The sequence below is a fragment of the Mercenaria mercenaria genome, unplaced genomic scaffold (assembly GCF_021730395.1).
Source record: "Mercenaria mercenaria strain notata unplaced genomic scaffold, MADL_Memer_1 contig_105, whole genome shotgun sequence".
Classification (NCBI taxonomy): Eukaryota; Metazoa; Mollusca; class Bivalvia; order Venerida; family Veneridae; genus Mercenaria; species Mercenaria mercenaria.
This window is the reverse complement of record NW_026459021.1, coordinates 5,389-28,324: the sequence shown is the minus strand read 5'-3', so window position 1 is coordinate 28,324 and position 22,936 is coordinate 5,389. Positions and strand designations below refer to the sequence as shown.

The 22,936-nt window shown below is 36.4% G+C and overlaps 1 protein-coding gene across 1 annotated transcript; it reads right to left on the bottom strand.

Moving 5' to 3' along the window:
- Positions 1-325: 325 nt before the first annotated feature.
- On the bottom strand, positions 326-22,137 carry LOC123549158 (ribonuclease P protein subunit p29-like). Its single transcript, XM_045337016.2, has 6 exons — positions 22,098-22,137; positions 21,695-21,758; positions 14,056-14,276; positions 13,161-13,229; positions 7,812-7,996; positions 326-523 (listed from the first exon to the last, which is right to left on the bottom strand). The coding sequence occupies exons 2-6, from the start codon at positions 21,752-21,754 to the stop codon at positions 387-389; spliced, it is 672 nt and encodes a 223-aa protein (XP_045192951.2). The 5' UTR covers positions 21,755-21,758; positions 22,098-22,137; the 3' UTR covers positions 326-386.
- Between the last annotated feature and the right edge of the window lie 799 nt (positions 22,138-22,936).

The following is a 22,936-nucleotide window of genomic DNA, read 5'->3' as shown; positions in this document are numbered from 1 at the left end:
CGACTGGATGCTGGCAATCACCCATAAAGTCTGACAGCCTAGTGTTCTTCAATTATTTATTGGAAACATTTTTGCAGCCTCTATTCTACTGTTCCTTCGAATCCTAGGCCAAAGCCTTCCACATTCATCTAAAACTATTTTCAATTTCAAGGTAACTGTGACCTTCACCTTCACCTACTGATAAACTGACATGAGAAAAAAAACAATATACCTCATCTTTTCATCTCTTGTGAGCTAAGAAGTGTCTAATAAATGTCTGTATTTCCTTCAGTCCCTTTCCATACAGAGCTCCAAGTTTTACATTTTATTTCACAATAAAAAGTAATTATTTTTCAACTTTATTTTTACACAAACTACAACATCAATAAAACAATGTATATAAATTCTTAAATGTCTACAGGTCCTTTGAATTTGAACTTCTTTCTCACACGCATTGTTGGTTTTGAACAAAACTGGTTGCCATGTATAGTAAACACATAGCCATCTAACTCAAATGAAAACAGCGTGTTCATCTTCGGCAAACCTGAAAATACAGCATGATAACAAAAGGGTAAAGCTGGCTCTATGTCACTCATCTGAAAACTTGTACAAGTAGAAAACTATATTTTTAACATCTTAACATTTTATTTAATGTTGTTTTCCTTTGTGAAAATTTTTGAAAGCAAAGAAAATTGTATAACTTTTAACACTTACTTCTGTTTTTCTTTCTATGTACAAATTCTTATCAATAACATTTGATATAACAATATAGTGTTGCTTTACTGGAATATCACACTGTAGACATGTGACAAATGATACCCCACCCAGTCACAGCATGATTACAATGGGCTGACACTCCCTAGAACTACATGTATCCTCTTAATGCTGAGCCTCAAGCAAGGAAGCTACTAGTCCCATTGTCCTGTCATTGGTCTGATGTGGCCGAGGAGTGAACTCACCAACACCCACTCTACAAGTGACTCCCCACTCTATCAATAACAATTTCTAATAACATTTACATAAGTGCTTGCCCATGCCTAAAACAACGGATGGGTTACCTGGGGTCTTCTTCCACTATGTTAAACTAGAAAAGTCAGGAGCACATCTTCACATGATATGTTACAACCCTCTAATATTTTATCACTCTAGGTCAAGATACATTGGACATAAACTTTTATGCCCTTTATGCATATTTTTTTTTCTAAATCTAGGGCATTAACTCTGGTCTGGCTGAGTGAAATCTTAAACAAACCCAAGGTGCACAATTTCATATGGTGGATCATATTCCTATTATGTTTCATGACCAGGTCAAATACACTACACAAACTTTTATACCCTTTTATGCATATTTCTTTACTTAGTCAATTGCCATAACTCTGGTCTGGCTGAGTACGAGAATGTCACAATATACACTCTATACACTAGCACCTGTATTTGCATATGGATTTTTTTTTGCCAATTATAAAAAAATTATAATATAAGAAATATTTATAGTAACAACAAAAGGAATTTAATCCTAAACAAGAGTGCCAGAATGTCACAATATATGCCCGTCACAGCAAATTTATTACACTAGCACCTGTATTTGCAAATGGAATTTTAATTTTGTGGTTGTTTAGTAATTACTGTAATTCTTTTGTTTTTCTAAATCCACATAAAAACTCCTTACCAGGTAGAGATACCTTAAAATACACCTAAAATTTGAAAGTAACATCTGTGTTGTACCACAAAAAAGTGGTCTTGGTTTTTCCCTAAGGTCAATTATAAACAAGCGGGCCAAAATGGCCCTATATCACTCACCTGTTATCATTGCACTTAAGGACAAGAAGGTCAAAAAATCATAATCAAGATCAATCAAAAGAATTATGAGAAAATATAGTTGAAATTTTCTTAAAGTTACTTCAAATAAAATTATTTTCAAATCAGGCCAGTAGTTTCATGCCGGAAGGATTACATCAGAGGAGGATAGGAGCAAAATTTTGACTGATGAAGCCCAAAGGACAGGAACAACAAAGGGAAGAAATTAAAAATAAATCTAAGTCCTCAGAAAAAATCATAAATGAAGCTGCTATTGTGCAGACAAGGTCAAAATAGCTAATTTTGGCCCTTTCAGGGGCCATAACTCTGGAACCAATAAAAGGATCTGGCCGGTTCAAGAAAGGAACCAACACCTTCTTGTGACACAAGTTTTGTGCAAGTTTGATTAAATTCAAATCATAAATGAAGCTGCTATTGTGCAGACAAGGTCAAAATAGCTAATTCTGGCCCTATCAGGGGCCATAACTCTGGAACCAATAATGGAATCTGGCCAGTTCAAGAAAGGAAGCAAGGTCTTATGGTGATACAAGTTGTGTGCAAGTTTGTTAAAAATCAAATCATAAATGAAGCTGCTGTTGTGCAGACAAGGTCAAACAAGAGCACCGCCTTGCGGGTGCTGACGCTCATCTGATTTTTTTTGTGTAATAGAAATATTGTCCTACCCATGATTTTCTAAGTCTAAAAAGGGCCATCATTCTTGCAAAAAGCAGGATAGAGTTATGTTTCTTGATGTACAGTGTCCACTTATGATGGTGAAAAACTGTTGCAAGTTTTAAAGCAATAGCTTTGATAGTTTATGAGAAAAGTTGACTTAAACATAATACTCAACCAAGAAAATGATTTTCTAAGTCCAAAAGGGGCAATGATTATTGCAAAAAGCAGGATGGAGTTATGTTGCTTGCTGTACAGGGTCAGCTTATGATGGTGAACAAGTGTTGCAAGTTTCAAAGCAATAGCTTTGATAGTTTAAGAGAAAAAGTTGACCTAAACATAAAACTTAACCAAGAAATCTGATATTTTCTAAGTCCAAAAGGGGCCATAAATCTTGCAAAAAGCAGGACGGAGTTATGTTTCTTGCTGTACAGGGTCAACTTATGATGGTGAACAAGTGTTGCAAGTTTTAAAGCAATAGCTTTGATAGTTTAGGATAAAAGCTGACCTAAACATAAAACTTAACCAAGAAAAATGATTTTCTAAGTCCAAAAGGGGCAATAAATCTTGCAAAAAGCAAGGTGGAGTTATGTTTCTTGATGTACAGGGTCTGCTTATGATTGTGAACAAATATTCCAAGTTTCAAAGCAATAGCTTTGATAGTTTAGGAGAAAAGTTGACCTAAACATAAAACTTAACCAAGAAATCTGATATTTTCTAAGTACAAAAGGGGCAATAAATCTTGCAAAAAGCAAGATGGAGTTATGTTTCTTGCTATGCAGGGTCAGCTTATGATGGGGAATAAGTATTCCAAGTTTCAAAGCAATAGCTTTGATAGTTTAGGAGAAAAGCTGACCTAAACATAAAACTTAACCAGGCAACGCCGACGCTGACGCCGACGCCGACAACCGCTCAAGTGATGACAATAACTCATCATTTTTTTTCAAAAAATCAGATGAGCTAAAAAGGTAATTTTGGCCCTTTCAGGGGCTGTAACTCTGGAACCCGTTATGGGATCTGGTCGGTTCAAGAAATAACTCTAGAACCCATTATGGGATCTCGCCAGTTCAAGAAAGGAACAAGATCTTATGGTGATACAAGTTGTGTGCAAGTTTGGTTAAAATAAAATCATAAATGAAACCACTATCGTGCAAACAAGAAATTGTTGACGCACAAAAATAGCAAATTCTGGCCCTTTAAGGGGCAATAACTCTAGAACCCATGATGGGATCTGGCCAGTTTTAGGAAGGAACTGAGATATCATGCCAGTACAAGTTTTGTACAAGTTTGATCAAAATGGCTTGCAAAATGTGGTCTCTATCTTGTTCACAAGAAATTGTGGACGGATGGACGGACGGACGACGGACGAAGGGTGATCACAAAAGTTACAATAGAAGTTATTTATAGCAACAACTAGGGAAGTTAATCTTTAAATAATAAAAAAAAAAATTGTAAGTCCACACAAAAATCCTAACCAGGTAGATATAGGTCAAAATACACCTCATAATTGGATGAAACATGCATGTTGTACTACAGAAAAGTGGTCTCGATTTTTCCCTACGACTAGTAATGAAAAAGTTACAATATAAACTATTTATAGTAACAACAAAGGGAAGTAATTCTAAAGAAGGGACCTGTGTCAGGATACTAGTTATCTGACCCAGGGAAGTGCCTACGCCTTTAGTATCTTGAACAATGGTTTGGGTCCAATCGCTAAGGTGACTATGTCTTAGACTAGCTGACAAACGATGTAGAATGTCCTTTGTTAAAACGTAAAGCTGGTGAGACCAAATATCTCAGATATAGAATTTTCCTCTGGCTACCTTGCCTAAATGATTCGTGTACCAATGATTCGTAAATGATTTTAATTATGAGCTAGACAATTTCAGGGATCAGGCAAATCACTAAATGTTTCAAACTAACAATTTTCAATTAGCTAAAACTCCTATAGGCTGGAGACTCTATACTTGACTGGTCTTTTTGTTGAAGTTCCCGTCAGACAATGTCTTTGAATCAACAACATACGAGTCCTATCGCATAGATGCTCAGCCTCTGTCCTCTCAACTCTATATGAATGCCCTGATTCCTGGATGCTCAGCGCCTATATGCTATCATATGTAGCATTCAACTACCATATAGGTATATCCCCGATGCCTTGGCTGTACTTCGCCAATAATGCTGAATCGTCTATAAGCTGGAACCCTCCTACTATCTCAGTAGATTACCAAACTCTGGGTCTCTGTCTCAGCTTCCCGATGCTCAGCCTATATATGCTATGGTCTATAGCATTCGATTACCTTTAAGGTAAAACTCCTATGCGCTGGCCCTATAGCTCGAAACCTTATCGAAATTCTGCTACTCTTCTTTAGTCTAAGAACTTCCAAAGTCTTCTTTTTAATAATTTATCCGCCCTGACAGGGTAACTGCAATAGTCTCCTTCTCAAGTTACTGGGATAAATTATTAGTTGAATCCTCGATGTGTCTTCTTCAACCGCTGGATACCGAATGAGCTCTCTGTCATCCATCTACCTATTTATACCCCAGCAGACGTGCTATTTTTAGAACTTGTTTCTGATTGGTCCAAATTTAAACATAACGTTTTACAACGAGTACTTGCTCTATCAAATATCTGGTTCCCTTTAACTTTTATATATGACATAATGTGCGAAGCTGGGACCCAGCCATCCACATAATGAACCCAAATCAGCCATAAATGACCCAGATTCTATTATTAACAGCAAGTCAACAATAATTATAGCAATGATAACATGAAAAGGGAGTCAAGCACTATCTGTGCTTATGTGTTACGTTATCAATATATCAGATATACAAATTATTCTGACAACCTGCGCATGACACTTCATCTTATGATGGTGTACAATTGTGCCAAGTTACATCAAAATCCCTCCATGCATGAAGAAGAAATGCTTCGGACAAAGTCATTCTTGTATCTGACCTTTGGCCTCTAAGTGAGACCTTGACCTTAGACCTAGGGACCTGGTTCTTGCGCATGACACTCCGTCTGGTGGTGGTGAACATTTGTGCCAAGTTATATCAAAATCTCTCCATGCATGAAGAAGAAATGCTCTGGACAAAGTTTTCATTCTTGTATCCTTTGACCTCTTAAGTGTGACCTTGACCTTTGACCTAGGGACCTGGTTCTTGCGCATGACACTCCGTCTCATGATAATGAACAATTGTGTCAAGTTACAGCAAAATCTCTCCATGAATGAAGAAGATTTGCTCCGGACAAAGTCATTCTTGAATTTGACCTTTGATCTCTAAATGTGACCTTGACCTTAGACCTAGGGACCTGGTTCTTGCGCACGACACTCCATCTCATAATGGTGAACCATTGTGCCAAGTTACACAAAATCCCTCCACGCATGAAGAAGATATGCTCCGGACAAAGTCATTCTTGAATTTGACCTTTGATCTCTAAGTGTGACTTTGACCTTAGACCTAGGGACTGGTTCTTGCATGTGACACTCCGTCTCATGATGGTGAACAATTGTGCCAAGTTTCATCAAAATTCCTCCATGCATGAAGAAGAAATGCTCCTTGAATCTGACCTTTGGCCTCAAAGTGTGACCTTGACCTTAGATCCCTCCATGCATGAAGAAGATATGCTCTGGACAAAGTCTGTGGACGCCGCCCGCCTGCACGCCCACCCGCCCGCCAGGGGCATTCCCATAATGCATCCCATTTTGCAAATGGGCATATAAAAAAGGGTGCCTCATAGTGGTGAACGTTTGTGCCAAGTTACATCAAAATCCCCCCAGGCATGAAGAAGAAATGCTCCGGACAAAGTCATTCTTGAATCTGACCTTTGACCTCTATGTGTGACACTGACCTTAGACCTAGGGACCTGGTTCTTGCACGTGACACTCCGTCTCATGGTAGTGAACATTTGTGCCAAGTTACATCAAAATTCCTCCATGCATGAAGAAGAAATGCTCCTTGAATCTGACCTTTGGCCTCAAAGTGTGACCTTGACCTTAGATCTATGGACCTGATTCTTGTGCATGACATTCCGTCTCATGGTGGTGAACATTTGTGCTAAGTTGCATCAAAATCCCTCCATGCATGAAGAAGAAATGCTCCGGACAAAGTCATTCTTGAATTTGACCACTGTGACCTTGACCTTAGACCTAAGGACCTGGTTCTTGTGCATGACACTCATGGTGGTGAACATTTGTGCCAAGTTACAACAAAATCCCTCCATGCATCAAAAAGAAATGCTCCTTGAATCTGACCTTTGGCCTCTGTTACCTTGGACCTAGGGAACATTTGTGCCAAGTTACATCAAAATCCCTCCATGCATGAACAAGAAATGCTCCAGACAAAGTTTGTGGACACTGCCCATCCACCCTTTCTTCCGCCCGCCCGTCAGGGGCGTTCCCTTAATATATGCCGTCTTTCAAATAAAAATGCTTCAAGGCATTCAGGAGCCAAAAAACAAAAACTATTTCTACTTAAATTTCAATAGTGACCTTGACTTACAAGCATAGATCATGCATGTGACACATTGTCTCATCAAGAGGAACATTTGTGTGCAGTACTAAGATAATCCATCAATGCACATAAAAGTTATGGAGCAGAAACAATTTTATTTGACCTTCATTAATGACCTTGACCTTTGACCAACAACCATGTGTCATGGGCATGATACATTGTCTCATCATGGGAAAAGTTTGTGTGTACCACAAAGATAATCCATCAATGCATATAAAAGTTATCGAGCGGAAATAATTTTTACTTGACCTTCAACAGTGACATTGACCTTTGACCTACAAGCGTAAGTCATGTACGTGCATAATCTACATATTGCCCTCTATTCACATACCAAGTTTCATGAACCTAGCTTAAATACTTTTTTAGAAATTGTAGGATCCAGATATGTAGAAGGACAGATGGATGGAGGGCATATCTTAGTAATCTACAGTCCCCTCCGGTGTTCAACCAGTAGGGGACTAAAGACTTTTATGCTCTTCTTATGCATATTTTTGACTGAGTAAAGGGCCATAACTCTGGTCTGGCTGTGTGAAATCGCAATAAAGTCGCACAACTTTACATGCTGAATTGCAATCCTGTGAGGTTTGGTGACTCTGGGTCAAATACTTTTTGAGATATGCATGACATAAATTCGGAGGGATGGAGGGACAGGTGGACAAATGTAAACTTTAAATGACCCCAAAAATTCTGAGGGCCCAAAGGACATTTTTGTCTGTGGAGCAGGCAGCTGTATTCTCTTGTTTGACTTAGTTTTTATAAACCTTTACCAAAACATTTAATCTTGTTTTCTTTTGGGATAGTTTTGGGAACAATGAATATTATAATCTATTATAAACTCTTATCCTTACATTTAATTTTGTTTTCTTTTGTGATGACTTTAAATGTATTTCTAGTTTCCATCAACACAATTCCCGCCAGGCCTAGAAGTGATGGACATCGAGTTTTACCCACAACTATCATACAGCCATGGTAGTCTGCCTTCAAAAGTCGCTCATTGTTCTCTTTCTTCTGACCTGCAACTTCTGATGCATACCTGTAAAATCAAAAATGAGATCCTCTTAATTTCATGGAAAGCAATCTTAATGAACGTTTAATGTTGTTTATTCCACAAAGACATAATTTCTGTCTGGCCTTCAATGATTTAAAAAGATTTTTTTCTGCTAAAACCCGAAATACAAACAAAATTGTTTTATGCAAAACAAACTAGAGCTATCACTAAAGGTGATGAATGTACCCCCCGCATGCACTGACACAGTACACTGCAATTTGACGCACACAAGATTGCATAATTATGTGGACTGTATGTATATAGACTGTATGTATACAGTATAGTAACAAAAAACAAAGTCCCATAACTATGCAGAATATTTATCTAAAAGAACGTAACATGCACCATGCACAACTAGGGTTGGTACTGATCACTTGTGTGAAGTTTCATTAAATTGTGTGCAAGGGTTCGGAAGATTAGGCACGAACAAGACTGCATATGCAGACTGTCTGTACGTAGTATGTTAACAAGAAACAAAGTCCCATAGCTCTGCAATTTTTGTCGTTGAAAGAACCTAACATGCCCCATGCACAACTACTGTTGTTACTGATCACTTGTGTGAAGTTTCATTAAATTGTGTCATGGGGATGAAGAGAGATGGTGCGCACAAGATTGTGTCTATGTATATAGTTTAGTAACAAAAAACAAAGTCCCGTAACTCTGTAAAAAAAATTTCTGAAAGAACCTAACATGCCCCATGCACAACTACTGTTGTTACTGATCACTTGTGTGAAGTTTCATTAAATTGTGTCATGTGGATGAGGAGAGATGGTGTGCACAAGATTGTGTCTATGTATACAGTATAGTAACAAAAAACAAAGTCCCATAACTCTGCAAGTTTTTTTTCTGAAAGAACCTAACATGCCCCATGCACAACTACTGTTGTTACTGATCACTTGTGTGAAGTTTCATTAAATTGTGTCAAGGGGATGAGGAGAGATGGTGCACACAAGATTGTGTCTACGGACAGACAGACAGACAGACAGACAGACGGACAGACAGACAACCTGAAACCAGTATACACCCCCTTAAAACTTTGTTGTCGGTGGGTACAATTATTTAAAAATTAGAAGAGGAGTTCTTAACTTAACTGACAACATCTAATTTGAAGAAGGACCATAACTTGGCAAGACTTCTGTAACTGAATTATTTATTACAAATTGAAACTTCATTATGGGAATAACTTGCATGCAAAACTTCCACCAAATTTTCTTACTCAGATAACGGCCATACTTTGAATTTATTTCAACCAAGAGTTCTCTAACTTTGGTATGTAAGTATGTTTGATGAGAAGGATGTCTTCTGTGATGTTTCAATCATTACTGACATACAGCTTGATAGTTATTTGCACAATTTCACACCCGTTAACCGGTTCCGAGCAAAACAGTTCGTGGCGGACAAAACAGTTCACCGATATTTCTGCTGGCATCTGCATTGGGGTAAGTATTCCCCATCCAAGAATCGGTTGGTGCAAAATATGTTAAAGACTTTTATTTCTGTAAAATGTAGCATGAATGAAGAACATGCCATGTGCTTCCCGTTTAAAAGTAACCTATATTTAATAAGTTATGGCGAGTTAAAAGTGTGATTTTGTTGAAAAATTGTGGAAACGAAAGTTTATCGCTGTACATTTAATTCACTTTTCAACTTAGGGCTATTGTATTAACGTCAACCTTTAAAATAATGTTTGCTCTGAATATTGTCCAACTTTAAAGCGACAAAACACAATATTCAACGAGTTATAGACATTCAAACAAGACATGGTGGAAAAAAAGTGTGGCGGCATTGCACAGCTCAAACTTATTTGTGTGGCGGACAAGAGCAGTCTTGTGTCTTTTTTTATTTTACTTTAATAAATGTTCTTAATAGTGATATCAAGCTTGTAACTCTTAAAAAATAACGTTTTTAATTAGATAACAGCAATTTACACTAGCTTGTATTAACAAATAGATGTAAGTCAAAGCATAATTAATCACACAACCGCCTAACAATGTAATATATCATCAACACTTCTTCCTACATTTTTTAATTATAGTTACAGCGGTACGGTAGTTTGATTTGATGCCTTCCCATTTAGGAACGTTCCACTGAAGTTATTATACCATTTGTAATATTTCTTTCAGGATCACAATGCATATGTACCTGTGCTACTACTGCAATACAACAGCTGACGTTTATAGGAACGTTAAAGCCAAGAAATTTCATTCAAGCGAATGATCACTGGGGCAAATCATGATTTCGTCCACTGTTTACCTTCGATATTTCCCAGCTTATTAGATGTTTCAATGCCATAAATTTAATGATACAACAGACTCCCTCAAATCTTTTATTCTGTCACCAATTACTCTAGTCGTTTCATTTACTTCATTTCTTAAATCTTTCAATCTCTTCAACACGTGCATATATTTTGGACATAATTCAAACTCCTTATTGAATCGGGCTTTTCTGTCAGCCAGTCAAGCTCAAGTTGTTTGTACTTTAACGTGTCAAACCTATGGCTATTATAGAGGTGCTGAATTAAGTGCCTATAAACATCAGCTGTTGTATTGCAGTAGTAGCACAGGTACATATGCATTGTGATCCTGAAAGAAATATTACAAATGATATAATAACTTAAGTGGAACGTTCCTAAATGGGAAGGCATCACATCACATACTGGAACACTGTTACCATAATTCTAATATGCTTGTCTCTGTTAAAACACTCTTACGCTAGAATGACATCACGTTAATGTGCGGTGACGTCAAAGTTTTTGTTTCGACCAAGAAAGAGCACTTCTATATTTTATCTACTGTTTTAGATTAAGGGCATATTAGAATCGAAATAATTTATAGCAAAAGAGTGTTTTAATTAAGAAATAATATATCTCATCCAGTGATTTGTCGTTGAATAAATCATTGTTTGGAGTTCAGATGTGAAGGAATTATATCACGAGGGCGCAGCCCGAGTGATATAATAATACGCATCTGAACGACAAACAATGATTTATTCAAGAGCAAATCACTAAATGAGATATATTATTTCGATTCTAACACGTTACAAAGGATTTTTAAGTACATCCTTGATGACATGCATTAAATATTTGCCCGTTTTCAATCGGTTTCTTTTCCAGCGCGCCACTATGCCGTTTGACGCCATGACGTAATAATTGTGATGTCAGAACAGTGATTTGTTGTATAATAATTCACTGTTTTCTGCCTTCTTTGTTTAATAGGAAAATGAATCGGATCGTGTTAGAATACTATTTATACACTAGGGTGGTAATATGTCGTACAAATAATTTCACTCGGGCTGCGCCCTCATGCAATTATTACGCCCGACGTATAGCCGCCCATCGTGCATAAATAGTGTTAAAGCACTATTTTGCTTTAAATTATTTCTTAATTCAAAAATGTAGGAAGACGTGTTGCTGATATATTACATTGTTAGGCGATTGTGTGATTATTTATGCTTTGACTTACACCTGTTTGTTAATAAAAGTTAGTGTAAATTGCTGCTGTCTAATTAAAAACATTAAGTTTTAAGAGTTACGAGCTTGATATCACTATTTAGACCATTTATTATTAGAGTAAAGTAAAAAAAGACATGGGACTGCTCTTGCTCGCCACACAAATAATTTTGAGGTGTGCAATGCCGCCACACTTTTTTTCGACCATGCCATGTTTGAATGTCTATAGCTCGTTGAATACTGCGTTTTGTCGCTTAAAAGTTGGACAATATTCAGAGCAAATATTATTTTACAGGCTGACGTTAATACAATAGCTCTTAGTTGAAAAGTGAATTAAATATACCGCGTTAAGCTTTCATTTCCACATTTTTTCAACAAAATCACACTTTTAACTCACAATAACTTAATAAATATAGGTTACTTTTAAACGGGAAGCACATGGCATGTTTTTCGTTCATGCTACTTTTTACAGAAATAAAAATCTTTAACATATTTTACACCAGTCGATTCTTGGATAGAGAATACTTACCCTAATGCAGGTACCGGCAAAAATATCGGTGAACTGTTTTGTCCGCCACGAACTGTTCTGCTCGGAACCGGTTAACGGGTGTGAATTTTCTCAGTCAAAAAACAAAAATAATTTATTAAATGCAACCAAGGTTATTTACTCTGTTTATTTCCATAGGGCTGATGGCTGGAAAGCACTTTGTGAACATGTGGTTGTTACTGAGATACAGCTTGGTATTTAGTTGTACACAAAACTTTAACTGAATTTTCTAACTTAAAAATAAGAGCCATAATTTGTATTAAATTCAACAAAGAGTTATCTAACCTTGTTATATCTGTAGGTTTGATGAGTGGGAATCACTGTGTGAAGTTTCAATACAATACATGGTAACCATTACTCACTGAGATTTGAACTTGCATGCAAAAATTTAAACAAGATGTGACACTGATGCTCAGGCCCTGTGTTCACAAAACATTTTCAGTCTCAGCTCAGTTTGATAATGAAACTTTATTTGTCATTTATATCTAAATAGCATGTTTAAAACTAAATTCTAAGTTAATAGCTATTTTCAAATGAACTTTCAGTATTGATGGTCAGTTTCAGTTGGAATTAAGTCTTGAAGTTTTAGTAAAATTGATATTACAATTTCAAGCTCAAACTCAGTTGAGACCGAAAAATGCTTTGTGAACACGGGGCCAGGTGTGCAGAACAGCTTTCAATATTTTCAAATAGTCAAGCTGAAACCTAGATATATCTCCATTGGATCATCACAGATATTTTCAAGAAATGACAACACTTTTGCCAAGATTCTGATATGTGTATGTAAACCTCAAACAAAGTTTCATTTCTATTAGATGGAACAGTATGAGGAGTTGAGAATACAACTTTTTGATGTAGTTGTAATATTTCAAACTAAAAAAAAAAAAAAAACAAGTTTTTGATACAGTCATACAGAAAAAACTAGCCCTGCCCTAAGGCAGCCAGGCTTTTTTCACATCAACATGGCTTGAAGGACATTGGTAGAGAGGTGCCGAAGGCAGATTGCTGTGAAATTATTTTGAAACTGGGCTTGCAATTTGAGAGATTTTCAAACTTTTCCATATAGTCCTGTAAGTGTAACTACTTGAGTATGAAATTTTATTTTTTCTTTTCAGTGTCATGGCACTAAGTCCTGACCCTCCCTCATATCTTACCTAGGTATGTCAAGAATGTCTCTCATATAATCTTGCCAGAGTCTGTGTAAAGGAATGTACTCTTCAAATCTAGAAAAACAATGAATTAGTGATATTGTCTTCAGATAAGAACATTCTTATCAAAGCTATAAATTAATAAGGATAATAGGAGAGATCGTGTTTGCATACAAATCTGTTGTGTTTTCTATTTTTAGAACTGATAAGGTCGGGTGGGCAAAAGCCGAATGCCCATGATTTTTGTAAACAGTGAAGTTTTTCTAACGGCTTAAACCTTCTTTAAACACAAATTATATCAATAATTTTTTGATCAATGGAAAGGTTATAAAACAAGCAATTTATTAGTTACTTTTAATTATTATATCGAAATAAAATTGATTAATTATGAATGCTTAACTTACATTGTTTTTCTAAAAGTTTTGAACATCACTACCCTGCTATTAAAATTATATGTCATTTAAAACAGTTATTCATTTAAAAAAGATAGATCTATTTGAATTTGAAAATATGAAAAATGTAAGTATTTAAAAACTCTGAATTTTGAAAAACCATAAATGAGCAAAAAAGTTATTAAAAATTAAAAATTCCAATCCCATACACAAACGATGTTAAAACATTTGTTTTGCCCACCACCAGATAAACAGATGTTAATGTGTGACGTCACGGCGATCTCTCCTATAGACTTGTTTGTATATTGAATACATGTAATTGATCCTCCCTAGAATATCGGACTCATAATGTGTAAGGGAGAAATATTGCAACACGGCACATATAAGACTACTCGATTCCCATTGCTGCTCATCCTCTAACATTTAAGTTATGAACTGTTAAAACAAAACCAAATATCAAAATATAAGTAGCATCAACAAGGATGTAAATAAACTGGTTATTTTCTTACTTATGCCCATCTTTCTTTATGTCAAACACTTTAAGTTTTCTTCTATCCCGTGCTGACAGGCTGTTTCTACATCTTGCCTTTGAGGTAGGTTTCCATTTCTTCCTTGTTGAATCAAGTATGATACATTTGCCTTTCAGCATGTCAATCGCTCCAGCAGATATTCGCTTGCTTGGCAGACATTCTGTGAGGAAGTTGGTCACTGCCTCTCGTTTCTGTGTCTTCTGTTGAAAAATTAAGGTAAATACAGATGTCTTGAGATTTCCTTAAATCTTAATGTACAATCTACTCAAACAACTAAATGTTACCCTTTGAAGGGAAAGGGAACATTGTTCTAATCTCTATCTACTTGGATGTCTTAAATCATTTTACAAATTATTAGAGTTGGCTTAAAAATGAGGAAGTTATGAATATTTCAATATTTGATCAAAACAATCACTTTTTTACTCAATAAAGGGGAAAAACTGTTTTTACTGGGTCAATGGAGATAATACAATATGTGAGCAAGGGTCATTAAGGGTCGTTTGCTCATTAATCATAATGTGAGGTTTGGTAATTCTAGTTAAAATACCTTTTGAACTATAAACATTTTCATCCTTTTTTTTTAACCAAAATCAAGGGGAAAAACTCTGCTTTTACTAACACTGCCAAGAAGGATAATACAATATGTGAGCAACGGTCATGTGCTAATCAATAAATATGTGAGGTGTGGTGATTCCAGCTGAAATTTTCTTGAATTATAAGCACATTGAATTTTTTTTACCAAATAAAGGAAAACAAGAGCTGCCATAGGAGACAGTGTGCTTGACTATTTCAGTGCTGGATAGTGAAATTGGGCACATCTGAGGAAGCTGGAGCTGTCACTGGCATGTTTAATGACTCAAAATTAATGTGGATGAAGAAATTGGACAATAGCTTAAGTCTCAAAACATTATATCAGTACAAAAGGAACATAATTCATGGAAAACTTCTGCAAAAGTAATGCACCATGTGTCATATCATGCGGCTAATAACTCGGAACAGCTATTTTAAGTTTGAATCAAATCTATTTACGCGGTAGTAACACTGGAGATACATCAAAAGTGCATTGCAAATTGAACCGGAAATTCTATTTGTATAAAAAGAGGGCATAACTCAGAACTTACTGGTGCCGGCATTATCAAACTTGTGTTGTATGATGTGAGTGATGATGTGGAACAACCATTTTAAGTTTGATTAAATCCATTCAGCAACAACAGAGATATACAAGGAATCAGTAAAACCAAATGATGCTCCCCAATGCATGTGCTTGTCCCAATATTGGGAATAATGTATTAGAAACCAAAAAGAAATGGAGATAATAAACAAGAGGGCCAAGATGGCCCTAGGCCGCCCACCAGAGAAACACACATAATACTGTAAACATGTTTGACCTAGTGATTTCATGGAAACAAATATTCTGGCCAATTTTCATTAAGATTGGACCAAAAATGTGGTCTCTTGAGTTTAAATAAGTATTTCTTAGATATGACCTAGTAACCTAGTTTTTGACCCCAGATCACCCATATTCAAACTTGACCTAGATTTTGCAAGGCAATCATTCTGACCAAATTTCATGAAGATCAATTCAAAAATACAGTCTCTATCGCATACACAAGGTTTTTCTCTGATCTGACCTAGTGACCTACTTTTTGATCCCAGATGACTCATATTCAAAATCGACCTAGATTTCATCAAGGCAATCATTCTGACCAAATTTCATGAAGACCAATTGAAAAATACAGTCTCTATTGCATACACAAGGTTTTTCTTTGATTTGACCTAGTGACCTAGTTTTTGACCTTAGATGACCCATATTCAAACTCTACCTAGATTTCATCAAGGCAATCATTCTGACATAATTTAATGAAGATCAATTGAAAAATACAGCATCTATCGCATACACAATGTTTGTCTTTGATTTTACCTAGTGACCTAGTTTTTTACCCCAGATGGCCCATATTTGAACATGACTTAGATTTTATCAAAGCAATCATTTCGACCAAATTTCATAAGGATCAATTGAAAAATACAGCTTCTATTGCATACACAATGTTTTTCTTTGATTTGACCTAGTGACCTACTTTTTGATCCCAGATGACCCATATTAAAATTCGACCTAAATTTCATTAAGGCAATCCTTCTGACTAAATTTGATGAATATCAATTGAAAAATACAGTCTCTATTGTATACACAAGATTTTTCTATAATTTGACCTAGTGACCTAGTTTTTGATCATAGATGACCCATATTCAAAATCGACCTAGATTTCATCAAGGCAAGCATTCCGACCAAATTTCATGAAGATCAATTGAAAAATACAGTCTCTATCGCATAAACGAGGTTTTTCTTTGATTTGACCTAGTGACCTAGTTTTTGACCCCAGATGACCCATTTTTGAACTCGACCTAGATTTCATCAAGTTAATCATTCTGACCAAAATTCATGAAGATCAATTGAAAAATACAGCCTCTATTGCATACACAAGGTTTTTCCTTGATTTGACCTAGTGACCTACTTTTTGAACCCAGATGACCCATTTTCGAACTCGGCCTAGATTTCATCAAGGTTATCATTCTGACCAAAATTCATGAAGATCAATTGAAAAATACGGCTTCTATCGCATACACAAGGTTTTTCCTTGATTTGACCTAGTGACCTAGTTTTTGACCCCAGATGACCCATTTTCAAACTCGGCCTACATTTCATCAAGGTAATCATTCTGACCAAAATTCATGAAGATCAATTGAAAAATACAGCTTCTATCGCATACAAAAGCTAAATGTTGACGGACGACAATCGACAGACGCCGGACATCGAGCGATCAGAAAAACTGGTGAGCTAAAAAAAAGAAAATTGAATAAAGGGAGATAATTCAACAAGAGCTGTCACAGGAGACGGCGTGCTCGACTATTTCGATGCTGGATAGTGAAAATGGGCACACCTGAGGAAGCTGGAGCAGTCATTGGAGTGTTAATGACTCCAATGTGGATGAAGGTATTGGATAATAGCTTATGTTTGTGTCAAAAGAATTGAGTAATAAGAGAGATAAAGATAAAGTTATCAAAACATTAAATAAGTATAATTCTAAGCAAAAAGGGGACATCATTCATGAAATATTGGTGCAAGAGTGATGCACCATGTGTCATATGATGTGGGTGATGATGTGTAACAACTACTTTAAGTTTGAATCAAATCCGTTTAGTAATAACCGAGATAGAGTGAAAGTGCACCAAAACTTTAACCTGAAATTCTAAGTAAAAAGGGGATATAATTCATGAAATACTGGTGCTAAGAGTTATGGTCCTTGTGTTATATGATGTGAATGATGATGCCAAACAACTATTTTAAGTTTGAATCAAATCCAATCTGTAATAACAGAGATAGAGTGAAAATGCATCAAAACTTTAACCTGAAATTCTAAGTAAAAAGGGGGCATAATTCATGGAAAATTGATTCCAGAGTTATGGACCTTGTGTCATATGATGTGGGTGATGATGTGTAACAACTACTTTAAGTTTGAATCAAATCCATTTAGTAATAACCGAGATAGAGTGAAAGTGCACCAAAACTTTAACCTGAAATTCTAAGTAAAAAGGGGATATAATTCATGAAATACTGGTGCTAAGAGTTATGGTCCTTGTGTTATATGATGTGAATGATGATGCCAAACAACTATTTTAAGTTTGAATCAAATCCAATCTGTAATAACAGAGATATAGTGAAAATGCTTCCAAATTCACCTTAAATTCTAAGTAAAAAGGGGGCATTATTCATGAAAAATTGGTGCCAGAGTTATGGACCTTGTGTCATATGATGTGGGTGATAAGGTGGAACAACTATTTTACGATTGAATCAAATCCATTTAGTAATAACTGTGATAGAGTAAAACTGCACCAATAACAGAGATAGAGTGAAAATGCACCAAAACTTTAACCTGAAATTCTAAGTAAAAAGGGGGCATAATTCATGGAAAATTGATTCCAGAGTTATGGACCTTGTGTCATATGATGTGGGTGATGTTGTGAAACAACTATGTTAAATTTGAATCAAATCCATTTAGTAATAACTGAGATAGAGTGAAAGTGCACGAAAACTTTAACCTGAAATTCTAAGTCAAAAGGGGGAATAATTCATTAAATATTGGTGCAAGAGTTATGGCCCTTGTGCACTGAGGAATAACTATTTTAAGTTTGAAACAAATCCATCAAGTAATTACAGAGATAAAGAGAAAGTGCATCAAAACTTTGGTTGCAGACGCGGAAGGACGCCGACGCTGGGTCGAGTAGGACAGCTCTCCATACCTTGTATAGTCAAGCTAAAAACTAGGTATGGTAGAGTTATGGTTCTTTGACACTGCACTTCCCGTCAATGGCCTCTATCATTTTGTGAAGTTTCTATGAAATGCCAATAATACTTTTCAAGTAATGCTCTGGACAAGCCTTATTTTGTATAATAAAGGGAGATAACTAAAACACTAGATAAAGCAGAGTTATGGTTCTTTGACAATGCACTTCCCGTCAATGGCCTCTATCATTTTGTAAAGTTTCAATGAAATGCCAATAATACTTTTCAAGTAATGCTCCGGACAAGCATTATTTTGTATAATAAAGGGAGATAATTCAAAAACTAGGTAAGGTAGAGTTATGATTCTTTGACACTGCACTTTGTCTCAATGGCCTCTATGATTATGTGAAGTTTCAATCAAATGCCATTAATAATTTTCAAGTTATACTCTGGAAAAAGTGTGATGGATGGACTGCTGACAGACGGATGGAAGGACGGACAAAGCGACAAATATATGCTCGCCCTTTGGGGAGCATAAAAAAGCATCAAAATTAAAATGAAATTCTAAGTAAAAAGGGGATATAACTCATAAAATGTCTGTGCCAGTGACTGACCTTGTGCCATATGATGAGGATGAGGATTTGGAAAAACTAATTTAATTTTTAATCTAATTCATTAAGTAATGACAAAGATATAGTGAAAGTGTACCACAATTAACCTGAAATTCAAGTAAAAAGGAGGAATAATCTGAGCCGTGCCATGAGAAAACCAACATAGTGAGTTTGCGACCAGCATGGATCCAGACCAGCCTGCGCATCCGCGCAGTCTGGTCAGGCTCCATGCTGTTCACTTTTAAAGCCTATTGGAATTGGAGAAACTGTTTGCGAACAGCATGGATCCTGACCAGACTGCGCGGATGCGCAGGCTGGTCTGGATCCATGCTGGTCGCAAACCCACTATGTTGATTTTCTCATGGCGCGGCTCATTTATTAAATATTGGTGCAAGAGTTAAGGCCCTTGTATCATATGATGTGGGATTGTGGGTGATAATATAGTACAACTATTCTAAGTTTGAATCAAATCCATTTGGTAATAACAGAGATAAAGTGAAAGTGCATCAAAACTTTAACCTGAAATTTTAAGCAGAAAGGGGGATAATTCATTAAATATTGGTGCCAGTAAGCTGTATGTGCTGTATTGTGCTGTATGATGTGGGTGATTATGAGGAACAACTATTTTAAGTTTGAAGCAAATCCATCAAGTAATAACAAAGATAAAGGGAAAGTGCATCAAAACTTTAACCAAAGTGCGGATGCAGAAGGACGCCGACGCTGGGTGAAGCAGGATAGCTCTCCATGCTTCGTATAGTTAAGCTAAATAACGCTGCTCTTACTAGGTCAAGACGTGATGCTAACTTTTAATTATGTGTGGTTTAATAATTATAGCTAAAATACTTTTTGAATTATAAGCATTTTCATTTTTTTTTTCAAATAAATCAAAGGCAGTAATTCTGTTTTTACTGGGTTACTATGTGTGAGCAAAGGTCGTGTGCTAATTAATAACTGTATGAGGTTTGGAGATTCTAGCTTTAATACCTTGACAATGCAAGCATGTATGCAAGGACGAACAGCAGAACGGACATCACCAAAACAATATCCTTCCGCTTTCATCGGGGCATAATGAACCTTGGCATGAATATAGCATATTCTACAACAAAATGTTACACAAAAACTCAGTGGTAATACAGATGAATTACAAACTTAATTTACGGAAGTTATGACAGATTTAAATGTTTACAGGTATGAAGTAGCCTTTAATTCCAGACTGGGACCATTGAGCTCTGGTAGTTACGATAGCAGTGAGTCAAAGTAAAAATTGTATCAGTCCTATCCTAAACTAGAGCTGTCAAAGGAGTGACGAATTATACCCCCACAATACAGCGTTGTCACAGAAGTAAGCCAATGTAAAGTCAAACCTCAAAATCAGTAGGGGTCATCTGCTGGTCATGATCAAAATCCCTATTAAGTTTTGAGATCCTAGGCCCAAGCGTTCTCAAGTTATCATCTGGAAACAGTTTAACTGTTCTGGGTCACTGTGACCTTGACCTTTGACCTACTAACCTCAAAATAAATAGGTGTTATCAGCTGGTTATGATCAAACTTCCTATCAACTTTCATGATTCTAGGCCCAAGCGTTCTCAAGTTATTGTCCGGAAATGGTTAAACTGTTCCCGGTCACAGGGACCTCATGACATTCCTTTGACCTACTTACCTAAATATCAGTAGGGGTCATCTGCTGCTCATGATCAGTCAGGGGTGTAACTGTTTCAAGTTATCACTTTTTATAACCCATTTGAGTTATTGCGTTTACTTTCATAACTTGTTTCAGTTATCATCAAATATTACAAAGCCCTCTTGTGTCAATTCCTTATTGTGAATGTGACTAATGCAATCATTTCCTGAATCCTTGATCTTTTATCTTTCCAGCTATGCAGTAATTTCTTTTACACAAGGCTGATAAAGTCTTACGCAAATGGTTTTAAAGCTATAAAACTCTTAACATCCCATTATGCTCATCAGGTCATGATCAGACTAAAAGAGAATTTGATTAACCACAGTATGCTACTAATTACCCTTTAAAGGTCACTTTGTGAGAACAGCAAAAAAAGCCTTTTTTGAATAACTTACCTGGGTTAACTGTATTTTATAACTAATACAGGTTATAAAATACTTGAAAAAGTAACTGAAATAGGTTACATAACTTAAAACAGTTACACCCCTGACTGATGATCGAAATCCCCATTAAGTTTTGTGATCCTAGGCCCAAGCGTTCTCAAGTTATCATCTGGAAATAGTTTAACTGTTCCAGGGTCACTGTGACCTTGACCTTTGACCTACTAACCTCAAAATAAATAGGTGTTATCTGCTGGTTATGATCTTGACCTTTGACCTTCTTACCTCAAAACTGGTAGGGGTCATCTGCTGGTCATGATCAAAATCCCTATTAAGTTTTGTGATCCTAGGCCCAAGTGTTCTCAAGTTATCACCTGGAAACTGATTAACTGTTCCAGTTCATTGTGACCTTGACCCTTGACCTACTGACCTCAAAGTCGAAAATGACCTGTATTTTATGATGTTACACCTGTGTACCAAATATTAGTTAAATCTGTCAAGCCTTTCTCGAGTTATTGTCCAAAAACCATGAAAACCAACGGACCGACTGACCGATAACCTCACTCCTATATACCCCCAAACTTCGTTTGTGGGGGTATAATTATATCCCTGTTATATCAAACTCGCTTTTATTGTGGTGTTTGGTATATCTGAAACAATGAACCTGTTTATGTGGGTCTGAAGGGTCCTTTACTGTCTGTGGCACTTTCTGGTACAGATCCATCGCTCTGAAGAATAAAAGGATACACATGGTTATCACCATGTAAACATAACCAGTCATTAATTACCTGTTTTAATCATGCCTAGAAGCAAAAGATTATGTTTATCTGTATATTTTGTACATCTTCACATTTGATAATCTTTCACTTTACTAACCCCCACGCATGGCCATTATAGTCCAAAAGGACTGCTTGCCATTATCAAAGATGATGATGATGAAACTCAATTTAGTTAATGTCATTATGATCCAAAGTTTCCTTTCAAAGACGCTAATTTAAAAAGCCAAAAATATTTGCCACTGTAACAGGGGAAATGCCTGTAAATTGTATAAACACAAAACCACCAACCAGGATTAAAATATTGAGGGCTTGTTTATCTCCACACCGCCTATAAAGGGGACTACTAGTAAGTCCTTGAAATAGTCAAATAATCAAATCATATAAACCAGTAGAATTTAAGATTTTGATATGAAAAGTAAAACTTATCAAACTTCAAACCGAATTAATTTTGTGGAAAATTTCTATAATTTAGAATCCTAAATTGATATTTTGAATCATTTTTACAACATATAATAACTAGTCAATCAAAATGGCGCTGCCCTTGCGACATTTTCGGCATTTTCAGTGTAAGTTGGTCATTTTTCTCAAATAAACAACCTGACAGTGTTTAACCGACCCCTGTAGCAGTGTTCGCTTCATCTACATCTACATCATTACGCCAAACTATCAGACTTGACATTTCTTTGATGGTGCACAAGAAAAGAGAAAGTGAGAAAACTGCAAATAGTAAACAGCTAGAAGATTTAAGTCCCGGTCAAGATTGGGTGCAGATAGACGAAAGTTAGAACTGCGAAGAATAATACCCAGTTACTTCTCAGGTCCATTAGGACAAGACCAATTCGGCTTCCGTGGCGGTACCAGGGCACAAGGCCCTGCTGACAGCACAAGTCTGTCATATGAACGCTTAATTCGTAACTGGGAAGGGTGTCCCCTTAGAAGGTCAGGTGGGAGAGCCCACTCTTAAAAGATGCCAAAGAGGGGGCCTCAGCAACAGCTGCTGGTAGATCGTTCCATAGCGGTATAGTACATGGGAAAAAGCTAAATTTGGGAGTGTCTGTAGATGCAGAGTGTGGCAAGAAACCAGTACCATGCTTGTGTCGTGGCATGACCTTTCTCGGCTTCAGATA

What these genes read in the sequence shown, in the direction of transcription:
- LOC123549158 (XM_045337016.2), bottom strand. Translation starts at nt 21,754, where the DNA reads ATGGATCTGTACCAGAAAGTGCCACAGACAGTAAAGGACCCTTCAGAC. An exon ending in ATAAAGAAAGATGGGCATAA is followed by an intron (nt 13,230 to 14,055) that starts GTAAGAAAATAA and finishes TTGTTTTTCTAG; the next exon opens with ATTTGAAGAGTACATTCCTT. An exon ending in AAAAGAAAACAAAATTAAAT is followed by an intron (nt 524 to 7,811) that starts GTAAGGATAAGA and finishes CTGTATTTTCAG; the next exon opens with GTTTGCCGAAGATGAACACG.